Below are 19,222 nucleotides of genomic sequence, written 5' to 3'. Positions count from 1 at the left end.
ACTCCCACAACCTTTTCCCAGACTCTTTTATACCCAAATACGCTACAACATGCTCCCCACTCTCAAAGGCTTCCAGCTCCCTGCTTTGTATTTTTCTACAGACACTTCCCTGGCTCAAACTCTCACCATCTCCTGCCTAGTCACTCTGAGCAGCCCCACTGGTATGTCTGCTTCCCCGTGCCCACACCATGGCCTGCCCGCACACAGCCACCTGACATATCGCCCGAGAGCAGAGGTCTAACCTGCCCTATCTGATCATGAATGTGGGGTGCTACAGAGTTTCATTCTGGGGAGATAGAGGTGTTCTAAAATTGACTGTGTTGATGGTTGCAAAACTGCAAATATACTAAAAACCATAGAGTTGTACACCCTAAATGGATGAGTGGTGTGAATAAAATTATTTTTTAAGTGAATGTAGGATAAAATATTCTGTACATAGTAAAACAATAAACAATTATACAATCTTAAATTAGTATCATCTAGTAAGCACCACAAAAGCTTACTCTACATCTGATTCTTTTAAGCTAAGAAAACCAGCAGTAACAGTAGTCAAGTATAAAGACAATCACTTATTTACTTTTGATATTACAGGTTGATAATAAAGTCTACTTTGAAAAGAAGTTAATTTCTGCTTTTTCTGATTTTCCTTAACAATGAACACATTACTTTTTAAAAAGTTATTAAGAAATAAAAAGTTTAAGGAGAACTGTTATAGCATTTTACAGAGTAAAACTAAAATCAGAGTAGCTGGAGACATATCCAAGTACAGTAAGTCCTTACTTAATACCATCAATGGGTTCTGTGACTTTAAACAAAATGATATGTAACAAAATCTATTTTATCATAAGGTAACTGGTATAAACAAGAGTTCCTACACAGCATCTCATCAACATTCCAACAAAATGACACTGAACAAAAGGAGGGCCCACTGTATTGTTAGTATAAACAGAAGCCTGCTGATTCAACAGAAACGCTGATTAGCAGGGAATTCCAATATAAATTAGTTAATTTTGATTATTCTATCCTAGCAGCTATCTAGATTGTTCTCTGAGAATGCATAAGTTATTTGAAAACAAGGCCACCAGTGCCATTTGCCTGTATAATTCATGACATGAACATAGAACTCACAACTAAAAACAAGTGTGGGGTTTCCCCAGCCCATCAGGAAAGCAACTAGGAACTGAGAGCAATGGGGCTGTGGAAAACAACTGGATTAGAAGCTATGACACCTCAGTTGGACTCCCTGTCCATGCTTGCTGAAGAAAATTGCAAACCCGCTGGCATTCTATCCTTCATTATAAAAAAGAAAAAATCCAGCCCAACCAGTATGGCTCAGTGGTGGAGTGACGTTGACCCATGAACCAAGAGGTCACTGGTTACATTCCCAGTCATGGCACATGCCCGGGTTGCAGGATCAATCCCCAGAAGGGGGCGTGCAGGAGGCAGCCAATGGATGTGTTTCTCTCTCATCAATGTTTCCATCTCTCTATCCTTCTCCCTTCCTCTCTCTCTAAAATCAACAAAAACATTAAAAACAACAACAAAAAAGTCCATCTGTGACACAGCTCCTAGGAGTGCTGTGAGATCAACTGAAAATATGTGCAAAGGCAATGAAAACTGTAAAACACGTTACAGGTGTAATAAGATACCATCCTATTTCCAGGGTTGAATGTTATTCTTTAAATAACTGACTCTTCACGTTCAACAAAGCAAAGGAATAGCTCTTATAAGCCATAGTAAGACTGAAATTCCCTCAAAAAGACCCCCCCCAAGCCAATTAAATATCATGATGATAAAGATATTAATTATAAACTTCAAAATTTTTAGAAACACTAGAGCGAAGGCAACATCAAACTATAACTTGCTTTTTAGAGGGGAAACCTGACTCAGAACATCTTGTAACAGTTCTGAACATACCATATTTATAGACAGAAATCTGGTTGCTGGCATCGAGGATAGCGAGGTCGTTACTCCTTTCAGGGCACGCAGAGAACATGACTTGATTCACAGGCTCTGGGAGCAGCATTCGATGGGTGTACATGGGAGGTGGGACTACACTCTGCCGGAAGACTGTCACCAATACCCTGTCTGCACGTGACAGAGAAGGAGAAGGAGGATCAGACACATGGATGTTCAATTGTGAAATAAGGCATCAGAACAGCACAGTCCAACTAACTAATGATGGTGGTAGGAGATATACAGCAATTCTTTAAAATAATTTTTGGTGTTTTTATCATCAATAAACATCGTGTAGGGGGAGGAAATATCATGGACTATGTCTATATCAGGCTATTGTCACCTCCAGACCTGGAGAAGTCCATCTCTGGTCTTGGAGGTTTTAGGAGCCAGGAGCTAGGACAAGGTCAAGAGATCAGAATTCTAGCTTTGGCTGCAACCAAGCCAGGCTAACGCAAGGAAATCAATGCCTTTAAAATCCTTGAAGCACTTCCCTTGGCATGGATGTGGTAATAAGGCATATATGATTAAGTCCTCTACCCAGATCAAATGATTATTAAGTCAGTATTATGACCACTACACAGAACATGAATTAGTACAGCAACTCACATTACAATCTTAGAAGCAAGGGTCAATGAAAATCTGAGTCACGGCAAAAGACAAGGCAAACACATCTAACCCCGACTGTCTCCTCTGCCCAGGGTCAGAATTTTCAATGTCTTCAAAGGCTGGACCAGTAAATATGTGAAGACCATGGATGCAGCACAATGAGGAACTGGGGTGGGAGGTGGATGTGGGGAGGAGGGACTATGGTCCTCAGGAAAGTACATGCCCCAGCTATGGGCATTCTCATCCAAACAAAACAACAAATAGGTAAAGATAAACCAACCAACCAACCAAATAAATATTCCCCATTGTTTTAGCCAAACCACCACATCTGCAGGCACCGGCTCAGGGGCCCCTTCCAGGCTCACAGACACCTTTTCTAGCTGCTTACTTCCATCGATGACAGCCACGTTTGCCATGTCACTTGAATAATCCCCTGAGCTCCGGTCGGTCGTCCAGCACCAGTCATAGCAGAGGTAGTGCCAGCCCTGACAGAGAACATGCAGCCGGTACGGGGTCACCGGGTCCCACATCAGAGACACAATCTTGCTCTTCCCACAGGCGCTGAAGATCAGACTTTGCTTGAGATACCAGTGGTAGTTCCCCACAGTCCAGAGCTGAACTGCAAGGGAAAATGAAAGGAGGCCTCAGAGGCTGGAGGACAAGACCTCATACCATTTGCTAGAGGAGGATTGGACAAACTTCTTTTTTGAATGACCCTTCCTGCTCAGCCTCTCCATTAAAATAATATTAACAATTGGCAAAAGGCAATTTTCCATGAAGACAAAAGGTCAAGCTCAATAAAGTCAGAAACACATGTTTATTTTTGCCTCTACCTTCAAACTTTTTAATCGTGAGGATGGAAGGCTAAGACAAGACAGTGTTTCAGTCAGCTGTTTTTTTCATAAAGAATTAGAAAGAAGATTAAAAGTATTAAAACACTCAATCCAGAAGTACTGGACTAGCACCACTATGTTCTATTAAGCTTAAGTTGCTTATTACTTTCTCCCAAGTGCTTTGCATGCAACTGGGTGCAAGGCTCTCTGGTATTAACTAGGATTCAGCTGTCTGAGGGAGATTAGCAAGCAATTATCTTTTCCAACATCTATTAAAAGCAGAGACCTAATCCTGGAGGGTGGGGAAAATGGGGAGATGTTGGTCAAAGGGTACAAACTCTCAGTTACAAGATGAGTAGGTTCCAGGGACCTAATGTACAGCATGGTGACTACAGCTAACAATACAGTAACGTATACTTGAAAGTTGCTAAGAGAGTTGATCTTAAATGTTCTCACAATAACAACAATAAAAATGGTAATTATGTGAGGTGAATCTCATTGTGGTAAACTTTTCACAATATATACATATATCAAATCATACATTGTACATTTTAAACTTACACAGTTATATACCAATTACATCTCAATAAAGCTAGAAAAAAAAAGACCTAATCATGTTAAGTCAAAACCAACTTTTATTAAACAGATGACACAAATAAATGAAGGTCTAGATTATATTAAGAAATTTATTTCCTTTATCTCCCAGCTCACTAATTCTTAATTCAGTGATTACAGCAAATCTAACCTAGTTCTCTCACCTAGCTATCGCAATACATTTCCCTAGCAGTGAGTTGGTAAGCTAGACTTTCTGCTTATGCTGTGATAACAGGAATCATGGCTGTTCTTATGTAACACATATCCTGAGCATATCTCAGTGCCTTGCCTGCCCTTGACACCCTGTGGTTCTCAACCCTGGCTGCATGTTAAAAGTTATCTGGAAGCATTTTGCTTTTAAATTAAATATAGATAGTCTTCATTCCGATACAATGAATCCAATAAGATGAGGCCTGGAAAGTGTTTTGTTTTCTAAAGGTGCAGCCAGGGTTGCCCAGCCGGGTGTGGCTCAGTGGTTGAGCTCAACCTATGAACCAGGAGGTCATGGTTCAATTCCCAGTCAGGGGACATGTCCGGGTTGCAGGCTCGATCCCCAGTAGGGTGCATGCAGGAGGCAGCCAATCAATGATTCTCTCATTGATGCTTCTATCTCTCCCTCTCCCTTCCTCTCTGAAATCAATAAAAATATATTTAAAAAATAAAAATTAAAAAAAATAAAGGTGCAGCCAGTGTTGAAAACCACTGCGTCAAATGAATGAGTGAATGAAAAAATATTCAGTGCATTATTATTGATAATGAAAAAGTACAAAACTTTAAAAGTCTAACAAAATGGGATTTAATAAACTGCGGCACAAATGAATATTATCCAGTAATTTAAAATAATATAGATGGCTATCTAAAGTGGAAATATCTTTGTGGCAGTAGAAAAGTAAGTTACAAAACTGATGCATCATACCTATCTATATACATAACAAAAATGAGATCATGGCTATACTGAAACATATCCATAAAATCTGGAAGATGAGAAAATTTCAATAGTGATTATTAAAGAGACAGAATTACGGATTAACTTATTTTCCTTCTCATCTTTATTGTGTAATGTTTTCACCTATTACGTATACACTAAAAAATACCTACTTACACAATTTAAAAGGTATAGAGACGATTCTTATATCTAATCCAATTTCTCTTTCACTTTCACAGTGTAGTATTCCTTTGGTCAATGTTGTGCCTTCCTGTAGCAATACCATCTAAGAAATTACTGGTGACCTGTAATGGTCAATTTTATATGTCAACTTGGCTAGGCTATGGTGCCAGGCTGAACACTAGTCTAGATATTGCTGGGAAGGTAGCAAGATATTCTGTAGATGTGGTTAACATACACAATCAGGTGACTTTTTATCTTTCAATTTTCTAAAGAAATTATTTATTAATTATTGAGTAACATTGGTTAGTAATATATATTTTTCAAGTGTACGTTATAATTTGATACCTATATATACTGTAGAGTGCTTCCACCCAAATTCTAGTTTCCACCTGTCACCATAGATTTGATCCCCCTTACCCACTTCGCCCTACTACAATCAGTTGACTTTAAATAAAGCAGATTATCCTCCACAATGAGGTTTCATCTAATGAATTAAAGGCCTTAAAGAGCAAGGGTTTCCTGGAGAAAAAGGAATTCTACCTCGAAAATGTAAAGTAGGATCCTGCCTGTCTGCAGACTGCGGGCCTGTCCTATAAATTTCAGATAAGACTGAAACATCAACTCCTACCTGCTGGCCTGCTGGCCTGCCCTGATTCTGTTTCTCTAAAGACCCGTGACTGATGCATGACTGAAACCATAAATAATCTAAACCTAACCACTGGCCCATCTCCACCTACCCCTCTCCACCAACTTTTATTCCACTGCAGGACTAAGTAGAAGAGATAAAGGCAACTCCACATCTACTTTCAACTATATTTTATGGGGCAAAAGGCTGAAACAGTGCTGTCTTACCATAGGTTTTTAGAGTGGAATTTTCTTCCCTCTGAAGGTCTTCCGACCAAACTGCAAGCACAGTGGAATCTGCATTCCAGAGCAGGTCATTGACCTAGTAGGGAAAACAGACCTGTCATTGTCCTTTAACTATGTATTTACTTCAAAATCTTTATGATACCGGAATTCCCTGCTCTCACAAACCAAACAATCCTCTCCTGGAGCAGAGCCCTAGCTATAAATTATTAACCTACAGAGTCATTAAACAAATCTGTGTAGTCTGTCCTCATATGCAGAGGACTCTAGAAAATGCATTATGCTTAAAGATTAAGAGATTTAACAACCAAATGCAAGTGACATTTAGTCAATCAGAGACATCTGAATATGGACTAGGGATTAGATAATACTAAGGGATGATTACTAATTTTGTAAGCTATGATAATGTAATTGTGGTTACTTATGGTTATTTAAAGAAAAATGTTCTTAACTGTTAGAAAAAAAATATTAAAAGTACATTTCCTAGAATTAAAAAAAAAAAAACCCTAGGAAATAAAATAAAAATGTGTGTGAATGTGTGTTTGTGTGTGAGGGCCAGAGAGAGGTGGCTAGATAAAATAATTTTGCAAAATGTTGGTATCTTACAAATAATAGGTACATGGGAGGTCATCCACCTCTTCTCTACACTTTTAGTGTCTTTAATTAAAATAACCATTGGATGTGTATCTGATCCAACAAAGATCCTAATGGTACACACGCTGATTAAGGTTTCAATGTTATGAATGAAAGGCATCTTTATTGCTGGAAGAATTGTACTTTTGTCAAAATAAACAATAAAAACTAGCATTTCTATTTCCTGTCTATGTTTTATGTAGGGTGGGAAAGAAATAGCATTTCTTTTTTAAAAATCTCTAAGAAAAAGAATTTCTCGTTTTTTAAGAAGAAGAAAAAAACCCACAAAAAAACTTAGTTATAAGAAGCCACTATTTCTATTACTACGTACACGGGAGCTTCTATTTACACGCACGCCCATATCCAATATAAACCTTCTCTATAGCTGTGGAAAGTCCCTAAATTTGATTCTGAAACAACTCAGGCACCTACCTTCACCTCATCTTTGAGGAAAGGAAGCATAAACTGTCCATGGAGAAGTCCATTTTTCTCAAAAAACACCACGTCCTGCTGGTTGGGTTTATCTTGTGTGGATGCAATCAAACTGCCCGAGGGCCTTAAAGCAAACAGAGGGTGTTAGAAGGCCCCAAAGTACATGCAGCTGGCTTTAAACGAGATAAAATCAGGAGAAATTATTTTTTTCAGCAAAAACAAAAAGAAGCATGCAAGGAAGTTTCAAATTCCATGTCACTAGGTAAGCAGTCATCCTAGTGAGAGACTATAGAGGAAAGAGTGCCTTTTCCTAATTTGCACAAAGCCTCCACTTGCCCCAAAAGCCTCAGATTTAGAAGGCACTTGGGTGACTTTTTAAAAAGTCAATACTTTATTTAAATCATTGCATGTATAATGTCCTATAACACCATAACCTATTTCTCCTTCAAGTAGATAACTTCAGCAAATATTCCATGCTCAGGCAGGTATTTTTAAAGACTTCTCAATCACCTCATCTCTAGGTTTTAATTCAAATACATTTTTCTCTTTGCTCTATCATCCAACTGCTACTCAAATACTGGTGGGAAATGAGATATCTAAAACCTACAGACCTCGTGGCTTTGCATATAACAGATGCTACTGAGACAGTGGATGAGACACATCCTCTATCTATATTAAGGGCAGCCACAATCACAAGCAGGCTATAACCACACAAGGGTGCAGGGCCAAGAGAATCAGGCTGGATCCACCCTGCACGTTCCTCGGCAAACAGATTCCCTTGGTGTGGGAGATTGTGCACAGAAAGGAAGCCCTGTTCCTAGTCCTCACCAGAGCTCTACTGCCCACAGAGCTGTGCATACAGCGACTTCCCTTCTAAGCACCATTTTGTTTTATACAATGGCTTCATGGAGACCCTGCCTATAACCTACAAAACGTATGAGCCTCAGAATTGTGAGATCTTCGAAGAAACTCAAAATCTACTATTCAAATTGAAGTCAGACTTCAGGGAACTAAAAAAAACATACAGGCTTACAGCCAAATGAAAAAAAGTAATTCTCTTTTTGTGTTATATAAACACCCACATTCAATAGATACCACCTCTACCCCAGTTCCAAGAATTCTTTTTTTTGTATTCTTTTTTCTTTATTGATTAAGGTATTACATATGTGTCCTTATTTCCCGCCCCCCCAATTGCCTCCCCATCCCCCCACTTATGCCCTCATCCCCCTGGTGTCTGTGTCCATTGGTTAGGCTTATATGTTTGCATACAAGTCCTTTGGTTGATCTCTTCTCCTTACCCCCACCCTCAGTTCCAAGAATTCTGAAGGAGTTAAAAGATTACTTCTCCCACTCACTTCCAGGCCAGAGCTGGGCCCAGTCCTGCCACAGGCTCACTGGTTGACTGTAAAGCAAACTCACGGTTCCACACTCGGACCTTCCGAGCCCCTATGCAGTAGGTACAGAGGAAACAAAACAACAAACAAACAAACTTAAAGCATTATGATAAGTATTGTCAAGTTGGAACTTTTCAAACACCCCTCTTATTAACAAAAACTGTCATAGTTTTACAAACAAATTAGATTAATCTTGGTAAAAATTTGTGTCCAACACATAGGAGGCTGGATAAAATAGCCTCAAAGAACTCTTCTAATTCTTAGTTCTCAATTCATTAACATCTAAAGTATATCTTTATGTAATAAAAGAAAACTCTCAATGAGAAAGAAAAAATTGCCCTGGCCAGTGTGGCTCAGTTGGTTGGCGGCATCCCATGCAACAAAATGTTGCCAGTTGGATTCTCATACACCAAAAGGCTGCCTGTGTTGTGGGCTCAGTCCCCAGTAGAGATTGTGTAGCAGGCAGCAGATCGATGTTTCACTCTCACATTGATGTTTCTCTCTCCCTCTCCTTTCCTCTATCTCTAAGAATCAATTTTTAAAAAATCTTTAAAATGCTGAGTATCACCTAAAAAAAGAGAGAATAAACTTTCCTGAATTTAATAAGATAAACTTTTTGTTTGTTTGTTTAACAGCAATTTATTTCCATACCTGTCTCTGGGCAAACAACACTCACGGCAAAAAACTGTCCATCACCACGCCAGGTGATTTGTGGTCTCTGGTCATCCCAGGGCAAAGCAGACTCAATCTAAAGAGATGAGGAAAGACAGATGTCACTGGGGGCCTTAAATGGCCCAGAATCAAACAAGCCTCAGGCTATTAAATGTCAATCTTTCATATGATATTAAACTACCTAGAAAAAACCAGCTTCATAGAAACCTCAGGAACTCTTCTAATGAAAGGATCCTTAGATGAAGAAATCACCAATAGAAAAGAATTTCAAACAAAACAAAATTCTTCTTTGGGCATTAAAAAAAAAATGGCCTTCAAGCAACAGGAAGAAAGTTACAGATCAAGATATTAACACCAATGAGTTGAGGAATCTACCAGGTAACTTCGACAAGAAAATAAATGTTGTTTGTCTAAATATAAATAGAACAGAGAGAGAGTTCTATTTGTTGTGTAAGCTTCACAACAGTGCACAGAAGAGCGGAGCCAGAGGTAATAAAGGCAGCAGCAATGATGAACACAGCCCAGTGCCACCTGCATCTCAATCCTGAAGGCCTTCAAGACAGAAACCAACTTTGCGGGGTTGGGGACCACTCCACCTGAGCAGCCATCATCCATTCCTGTGACAGGTTAAGTCAGAATGGTGCCACCGTCTGCACCCCAGGGAATACACTGGCAGCCTAACCAGATTCATTCTAGGCGAAACGAAACCATGGTAGAGAACACAAACTTCCTCAGGTGCAGGGTTAAGAGATGAAATACGATTCACAAAATGCAGCTAGAAGTAATGAAAGATGAAAAATGTACCTGGCAGGCAGTACATGACTCATTTATCCTATAAGGGCAGTTCATGGAAATTTCTACATATAATATACACACAATGCTTTCATTTGCTTAGGCCCCAAATCATCCTCAATTCCACTCTCTCACACCCCACACCTGATCTATTATTAATAAATCTTGTAGCTCTACCTTCAAAATGTATCCAGAATGAAGGAAAATAAGTTTCATCCAAAAGGAAAAATCAGGAAAAAAAATCTAGTATCTACATATGTAGGAAAGTATAAAAACAGTTCTTCTGCATATCAAGAAGAGATACACGAAGTGTTTTATTTCTGTGATTTATTTTTTACACTGAATATTGGTTATAATTATTCCATACACTGAAGAAAAAAAAAAGGTGAAGCAACTGGCATTAAAAAAGAAAGATCTTCCTAGGACAGTGATGGCGAACCTATGACATGCGTGTCAGAGGTGACACACGAACTCATTTTTTTGGTTGATTTTTCTTTGTTAAATGGCATTTAAATATATAAAATAAATATCAACAATAAAAATCTTTGTTTTACTATGGTTGCAAATATCAAAAAATTTCTATATGTGACACGGCACCAGAGTTAAGTTAGGGTTTTTCAAAATGCTGACACGCCGAGCTCAAAAGGTTCGCCATCACTGTCCTAGGATGACTCATTCCCTGAGGTTTTCTGAACAGCATCAGCTTTACTAAAAAGCACAAGACATCTGTCCCTTATTAGCCTCTAAGTGTCTTTATCCATCAGATCAACCTTACCATTTGCACCTGAAAGGCCGCTTGCCTGCCTTCTGATCCGTGGAACTGGGTCTCCTTCCTGCCCCATCCAACTGTGATAAACTTGTCTAGAGAACAAATGATTGAGAACATGCAAGACAACCAGTGAGCTAAATGAAATTAAATAAAAGCAGTTTCATTGCTACTTTCCAAGAAGTTAGGGACTGTAATTACTTGGGTGCTCTGAGACCTCTCAATAAATTGACCAGCAGTCAACATTATGAAAAAGTAGGTGGGATTAGGTAGGCCCAGGGCACTTTCCCATGCAAAGGTGTGCTGGTTACTATCTATCTCTATGATTGTCCTCAAAGCTGAACGCCCCAGAGACCCATCCTGGATCCTGCACTCTTCCAGGACCATACCTGCTCCCTGAGCAAGTTCATCTATTCCCAAGATTGTAAAGATTCCTACATGCCAATGATTTGGCCCCTTATATTTGCCTACTTCACATAGTGATACCATGTAGCCCTGAAACAAACCAAAAACATAACTCACCACCTACCCCTTACAGTCCAGCACTTCCCACCTTCCCTCTCAAATCCTGGCACCTTTATTCCCACCACGTGAGCTTCAGGCTGGAGTCCCATTAAACCAGCGGTTCTTAACCTGTGGGTCGCGATCCCTTTGGGGATCGAACAACCCTTTCATAGGGGTCGCCTAAGACCATCGGAAAACACATATATAATTACATATTGTTTTTGTGATTAATTACTATGCTTTAATTATGTTCAATTTGTAACAATGAAATTGGGGGTCACCACAACATGAGGAACTGTATTAAAGGGTCGCGGCATTAGGAAGGTTGAGAACCACTGCATTAAACTTTCTTCTTCATCTACATACCCAAAGCCTACTATTGTACTTTCTAAACTGGTATTTTTCAAACTGGCTAGGGCAGGAGAGGAACCATGCACACATATTCCAAAAGAGTTGTTCAGATAATTCCAAACAATGTACTCCCATCCTCGTTGAGAATCAAATTTTTCCTGAATTTATTCCCTCTTTTGGCCCCACCACCCACCTTCTTTATCCCTCACCTATATTCCTATGGCAACCTCTTGCCAGATCACCCTTCCTCTTCCCTATGCACCAATCACTCAATCTTGTATCATCAAAACCTTTAATGGCTGATCACCTATAACTCAAATGTTCAAATTCCCTTCCTACCAAACGTAATCAAAATCCATCCTGTTTATTTCATTCCACATTCACATCCTGCCAACCACTGATGCTTAAGTATTCACAGTTGTCTGAAAAAGTTATGATGTGTCAAAGGCTTCCGGGAAACACCTTGCCCTGGAATGGGTTTATTCACTTGTTTGGTCCACTTCCCTCCCCTCCCTCCCCTCCCCCCTCATTTACCGAAGACCAACTGCAGTAGCCACGTCTGCAAAGTCTTCCCTCTCCATTACTCCCTTCCTCCCCTTATGCTACCCGAATACCTGCACATCAAGTTGTCAGTGAACTAATGGAACTCCTTAAGAGAAAAGCCAAATTCTCTACAGCACCTAACACTGCTGGGTTCATACCGACTCCAAAATTATTACTGAACAAATAAATTACTTTTGAATGAATAAATGAGTAGCCATTTTCTAAATGACTTCTCAGAGTTGGTGGAATAAGAAGGCATGAAATTAGACCTCAGCAAAAATTGAAAATCTTTCTTGTTTTCTCCCCAAAGTTGTACCCCAGAAATGCCCTCCTCATTCTAGCTCAGAAGTGAGGAATCTTTTTTCTGCCAAGGGCCATTTGGATATTTATAACATCATTCAAGGGCCATACAAAATTATCAACTTCACAATTAGCCTGCTATATTTGGTCAAACATTAACTCATCCCTAATGTCTTGGCAGGGCCAGGCCAAATGATTTTGCAGCCTTATACAGCCCATAACGTTCCCCGCCTCTGTCTAGCTAGTGTAGTCCCTTTCCTGAGCAACAACTATCAAGATGACCCTAAGCATAGATTTCTATTCCCCAGATTATTGACAAAGCTAACTCTCAGACCGGGAGAGGCACTGAAGTATGCCTTTCAAGATTGGAAGTGGGTCAAAGGAACTGGGCGATCAGACACTTAGTGAATGGAAGTTCAAACATTATAGTCCTTTGGGTTATGACATGGAGATTAGTGCACAAGACAATGATCAAACTTGAGTGGAACTCAGATCACAAGACATTTCAAACAAAGCTATACTCACTTTCACCAAAATCATCCTGGTGGATCTGATGTTCCATGATCGGTTCAAAGTCTTTTGTCATCATAATCAGAGTCTGTTGACCTTGAAGGGGCACAAACAAGAATAATTTCATTTTCATACTACAAATTTGCCATTCCATAAGTAACAATAGCACTGGAAGCTACAGAGCTGGTGTGAAGGAGTTTATAGTCAGAACAAGACAGACAGAATTCATTCTAAATGTTTGACTCTCATAAAAGCAAAGAGCTTTTGACGTGATGCTTATTCTCAGCTATTTATGTTGTAAAGCTAACATAAAAGTCCTCTCTAAATTATAACACTAGTATAATTGTTCAAAGAAAATTTTTGAAACCTACACAGCTTAACCCTGTGAGATATTAGGAGCCATCCTATATAATAAAAGCCTAATATGCTAAGGGTCCAGTCGTCCATTCAACAAATCAAAGTGTAATATGCTCATGATATGCTAAGGTCGCTCAACCGCTCATTATGATGTGCCCTGACCACCAGGGGCAGACACTCAATGCAGGAGCTGCCCCCAGTGGTCAGTGTGCTCCCACAGGGGGAGCACTGCTCAGCCAGAAGCCAGGCTCATGGCTGGCAAGCTCAGCGGTGGTGGCAGGTCTGTGGCAGCGCTAAGGATGTCAGACTGACAGCTTCCAAGGGCTCGCAGACTACGAGGGGGTGCAGGCCGGGCTCCCCCCCCCCCGAAGTGCATGAATTTCATGCACTAGGCCTCAAGTGTTTTATAAAAGTCAGATGAGATCAATGACAAGTTTACCTGTAGCAAGAAGCACCAGCTCTTGGTCAGGACTCCAACTCATGACTGCAATACCACTGGCTACACTCCCTACACATTCCAGCTGAGACAGACAGAAAAAAAGTAAGAGAGATTAAAACCCCACTGTCTCAGTGAAAATTTACTGTAACCATAATCAAAATAATTAAAAACAAAACACACAACCGTGAATATATTCAATAAACATTTATTCAGTATCAGGTATTGAGAGACTAGGCATGACACAGGGCACAGGAAGTGGACATGACTATGGACACGCCATTCCTCCCAGAGTTATCTCAGAAAGGAGATGAAAAGATGGCTCTACAGTGGCATTAGAGCTATCATTGAGGTTTCTGGGAATTAAGTGAAGGCTCAGAGCAAGAAAGCACTAGTAGCCCAGGAGTTCAGGAAAGCTTTTCTGGAAAGGTGCCTTGAAGGGTGATAATAGGGCCAGGAAAAAGACATCAGAGGGAAATGCAATATTGAGGCACAAAATTCAAAAAAGAGCAGTTAAATAACAGCTGCAAGTAGAGCATAAGGCATACACACACACACACATACACACACACACACACACACACACACACACACACACACACACGATGATGGGGGAGGGGAGAGGCTAAAAGGAATTTGGGGAACACATATGAAAGGTTCTATAAGGTACAATAAGAACATGGATTCTGTCTTGCATACATTGAAAAGCCACAAATAGGGAGGATTAGCACCATTTAATTAAATTAATGGATAGGAGGAGGTCAGTAATCAGGAAAAATTGCTACAGAAAGTTTTAAAAACAAAAGCATACCTTTTAAATGTGAGAAACACTATTTAAGTTGTACTTGATGTCTTTGATATTTCTTACCATAAATTGAAAGTAAGATTTATTACTGCACTAAATGCAATGGTTAAAAGCAAAGGTATCAGATTTAGACTGCCAGGGTTCATATCCCCTCTGAAAACCGTATGACTTTGGCCTAGTTACTTAAGCTCTCTGTGCCTCAATTTCCTCTAGTTCTAAAGAATCAGAAAACACTCTACCTCTTAAGATTGTAGTGAATATTAAATAAAATTCTGCTTGAAAAGCACTTGACAAAGTGCCTGGCACATTGTAAACATTGACTAAATGTCTGCTACTACTATCATTATATTATTAGTAATACTGTAAGTCTCATTGCACAATCAATGTTAAAGAGATCACAACTCATGTAGTAATCAAAAAAGTTTAAAAAGACTTAGACTTTTTTAGTCTGAAACTCTTGCTGTTAAAAAGGATAGAAATCCAGAAATCAGTCTTATGCTAGAGTAGAGAAAGAGGCTAATGGTTGAAATCTATCTCCTCTGGCAATCATAAATATTTCAAAGACTTTCTAATTGAGAAATATAGGTTACAACTCAGGATCAGATTTTGATAAGAGGTCAACTACACCCACAGAAGAATGGCCAGGTTGTAATTGTTCTGATTAACAAATGCAGTAGACAAAACTGAGTTTTAGAAGAATCCTGAAATATAGCTGAAGCCAAACCAACAATTTTTTTGTAAAGAAATATATATTGCAACGACTGTAATTTGTAAAATGCTTAAATAGTACATCGCCTGAATTTTTAAACTTCTACTCAAAGCAAGGTCTTGTTGGAGGATGCTTGAAACTTCCTCCACAAGGAACATTGCACTTACCTGGAGTGTGCTGAGATTGCACAGTATGACATCTCCAGAAGTCGTGGCCATGCACACAGACTCCTGATCCAGCAAGTCCTGAATACCAACAATGCGGCCACTTCCATCCTCTGGGAGAAAGCCTTCTGCCACTAAAGAAATTTCATTTCTCACCTTCCATCAAAACAAACACATAAGCAAATTAAGCCAATCTACTTATAAGAACAATTCACAACATTTCCAGAAACAAAATGCTTTTTAATGCTTCTTTTATAATATAAAAGCTTTCAAAAAATTTTTTTTCTAGATAAAAATCCAAACTTTCACTTAAGGACTCTCATAACCCTACTATCTTTAACAAGAAAAATAGTTAATGCAAGCTTTTTGATAAACATAAAATACAAGCAAAAAGCCTGGTCTCTTAAAAAATATCCATTAAAACATAAAGCTAATAACTATGGCTTTCTTTTTCTGACTATAGTTTTCTAAGATTTCTATCGATGGAGGAAGGGGACTAAGAATGTAATCACCTAAAATACATCAGTAGCAAAATATAATTAAGGAAAGATATTAGAATCAATCCAAATAGCTTTTAAATATATACAGGGATGGGCAAAAGTAGGTTTACACTTGAGTACATGAAACAGCTTATTATTTTTTTTTTTAATTTTTATTGTTGAGGGTATTATAGATGTTCCACCATTTTCCACATCCGCCTAGCTCCCACCCTACCCCAGGCCTTCACCATACTATTGTCTGTATCCATAAGCTATACATAACAAGTTCTTTGGTTAATCTCTTCCCACTTCTCCCCCCACTCCTTCCCTCTGAGATCTGCCAGTCTGTTCCATGCTTCCATGTCTCTGGACCTATTTTTGATCAGCTTATTTTGTTCATTAGATTCCACATATAAGTGAAATCGTATGATGTTTGTCTCTCTCTGATTGGCTCATTTCACTTGGCATAATAATTTCCAGGTCCCTCCATTCTGTCACAAAGGGTAAAAGATCCTTCTTTTTGTACAGCTGCATAGTATTCCATTGTGTAAATGTACAATGGCTTTTTTATCCATTCATCCACTTATGGGCACTTGGGCTGTTTCCAGATCTTAGCTATTGTAAATAACGCTGCTATGAACATTGGGGTACATATATTGTTTCTGATTGGTGTTTTGGGATTCTTAGAATATACTCCCAGAAGTGAGATAGCTAGGTCAAACAGCAGTTACACTTTTAATTTTTTGAGGATTCTCCATACTGTCTTCCATAGTACCTGCACAAGTCTGCATCCACTACAGTTCCCGTTTCCCTACATCCTCACCAGCATTGGTTGATTTTTTTTTTATGGTAGCCATTCTGCCAGGTGTGAGATGGTACCTCACTGTCATTTTCATCTCTCTGATGATTAGTGACGTTGAGCATTTTTCCATGTCTCTGGGTCAACTGTATGTCCTTTTTGCAAAAGTGTCTATTCAGGTCTTTTGCCCATTTTTAAATTGTATCGTCTTCCTTTTTTTGTGTAAGTTCTTTATATATTTGGGAAATTAACCACTTACCAGATGTATCACCGACAAATACGTTCTCCTTTTTCATTTCATGATATCTTTGCTGTGCAGAAACGTATTGGTTTGATATAGTCCAATTTGCTTATTTTTTTCCCGTTTCTCTTGCCCTATGAGATGTATCAGCAAAAATTCTGCTACTTGAGATGTCTAAGTTTGATGCCTATGGTTTTTTCTGGGATTTTTATGGGTTTTGAAACTTACATTCAAGTCTGTTATCCTTTTTGGATTCATTCTTGTGTATGGTGTAAGTTGATAATCTAGTTTCTTTTTTTTTTTTTGCATGTACCTGTCAAATTTTCCCAATACCATTTATTGAATAGATTGTTTTTACTCCATTGTATGCTCTTGCCTACTTTATCAAGTATTAATTACCCATATTGGTGTGGGCTAATTTCTGGGGTCTCTGCTTTCTCCCACTGCTCTAGATGCCTATTCTTGTACCAGTACCAGGCTGCTTTTATTGCAATGGCTTTGCAGTGTAGTTTGATATCTGGTATTGTGATCCCTCCAACTCTGTTCTTCTTTCTTAAGATTGCTGTGGCTATTGAAGGTCTTTTTGGTTCTGCATAAATTTCTGAAATATTTGTCCTAGATCTGTGAAATAAGCAGAAGGTATTTTAATGGGGATTACATTGAATCTACAGATTGCTTTGGGCAGTATGGGCATTTTAATAATCAATTCTTCCAATCTATGAACAAGGTATATGTTTCTACTGTTTGCATTTTCCTCTGTTTTTTGTGTGTTTTTTTTTTCAATTACCTATAGCTTACTGAGTACAGGATTTTTACCTTTTTGTTTAATTTTTTCCCTAGGTTTCTCATTTTTCTTCATTGCAATAGTAAATGGGATTGTTTTTTTTAGTTTCTCTTCCTGAGAGTTCTTTATTGGCATATAAAAATGCTATCGATTTTTGGATATTAATTTTGTTATTTACTTTGCAGAAATAAATGTAGTTTTTGGTAAAAATCTTTAGGGTTTCCTATGTACAATCTCACTTGTGAATAAGTTTTACTTAACCTCTTTCAATTTGGATGCTTTTTATTTTTTCTTATTGTCTTATTGCTATAACTAGGACTTCCAGTACTATGTTGAAAAAGAGCAGTGAAAGTGGACAACCCTGTTTTATTCCTGTTTTTAGGGTAAATGTATTTTAGTTTTTGCCCATTGCGTATGATGTTGGCTGTAGTTTTGCCAGATATGGCCTTTATTATGTTGATATTTTGAGGTATGCTCCTTCTATTTCCACTTTTCAGAGTTTTTTATAAAAAATGGGTGCTGGATTTTGTCAAATCCATTCCCTGAGTCTATTGATAAAACCATGTGATTTTTATCCTCCATTGTGTTTATGTGACATAACACATTTGAGTTGTGAATAATGTACATGCCTCACATCCCCATAATGAATCCCACTTGCTCATGGTGTACGATCTTTTTAATGTATTGCTAGAACTGGTTTGCTAATATTTTGCTTAGGATTTTAGCATCTATGTTCATCAGAGATATTGGACTCTAATTTTCTTTCTTTGTAGTATCACTATCTGGTTTTGGAATTAGGATAATGCTGGCCTTATAAAAGGAGCTTAGAAGCCTTCCTTCACTTGAATTTTTTAGAATAGTTTGAGGATGATAGGTGTTAGTTCTTTTTTGAATGTTTGGTAAAACTCCCCTATGAAACCATCCAGGCCAGGTCTTTTGTTTGCTGAGAGGTTTTTTTTTTATTGCTGCTTCAATTTCATTGTTTCCAGCCTATTCAGGGTTTTCTGATTCCTCCTGATTGAGTTTTAGAATACTGTATGTTTCCAGGAATTTGTCAATTTCACCGAGGCTGTTTGTTGGAATATAGGTGTTGATAGTATTTCTTTCAATCCTTTGTATTTCTGTGGTGTCAGTTGTTACTTCGTCTCTTTCATTGCTGATTTTATTTATTTGGGTCATCACTTCTTTGTTTTTTGATGAGTCTGGCTAAGGTGTTTATCTTTTTGAAGAACCAGCTCTTGGTTTCATTGATCTTTTATATTATTTATCCTCCATGTAATTTATTTCCACTCTGATCTTTATTATTCCTTTCCCTCTACTTCCTCTGGGCTTTTCTCATTGTTCTAAGTTGTAGGGTTAGATTGTTTGAGCTTTTTCTTGCTTCTTGAGGTGGGCCTGTAATGCTATGAACTTCCCTCCCAGGAATGCTTTCACTGTGTCCCTAGATTTTGTTCATTTTCATTTGTTTCCAGGATGTTTTTTAATTCTTCCTTGATCACATTGGTAAACCATTTATTATTTAATAACATACTCCTTAGTCTTCATGTGTTTGAATGTTTTGGGGTGTTTTTATTGTAGTTGATG

The 19,222-nt window shown here is 38.5% G+C and overlaps 1 protein-coding gene across 3 annotated transcripts in view; it reads right to left on the bottom strand.

Annotated features, from left to right (window-relative positions):
- Positions 1-19,222, bottom strand: part of ELP1 (elongator complex protein 1) — a 58,507-nt gene that overhangs the window by 32,583 nt on the left and 6,702 nt on the right. For all 3 annotated transcript variants that reach the window (XR_002829062.1, XR_002829061.1, XM_006088045.3), the window contains 10 exons: positions 15,339-15,491; positions 13,661-13,742; positions 12,880-12,960; positions 10,666-10,751; positions 9,078-9,174; positions 8,388-8,478; positions 7,033-7,156; positions 5,953-6,046; positions 2,954-3,184; positions 1,918-2,088 (listed from right to left, as the gene is read on the bottom strand). Coding sequence is in view for 1 of the 3 variants with exons in the window: in XM_006088045.3 (XP_006088107.1) it covers positions 1,918-2,088; positions 2,954-3,184; positions 5,953-6,046; positions 7,033-7,156; positions 8,388-8,478; positions 9,078-9,174; positions 10,666-10,751; positions 12,880-12,960; positions 13,661-13,742; positions 15,339-15,491 (1,210 nt within the window). In the remaining 2 variants the exon portion in view is untranslated. The remainder of the gene's footprint in view (positions 1-1,917; positions 2,089-2,953; positions 3,185-5,952; positions 6,047-7,032; positions 7,157-8,387; positions 8,479-9,077; positions 9,175-10,665; positions 10,752-12,879; positions 12,961-13,660; positions 13,743-15,338; positions 15,492-19,222) is intronic.

This window comes from Myotis lucifugus, unplaced genomic scaffold (genome assembly GCF_000147115.1).
Source record: "Myotis lucifugus unplaced genomic scaffold, Myoluc2.0 scaffold_43, whole genome shotgun sequence".
NCBI classification, from domain to species: domain Eukaryota; kingdom Metazoa; phylum Chordata; class Mammalia; order Chiroptera; family Vespertilionidae; genus Myotis; species Myotis lucifugus.
Note: the sequence above shows the minus strand (reverse complement) of the source record. Positions and strands in the feature narration are given on the sequence as shown.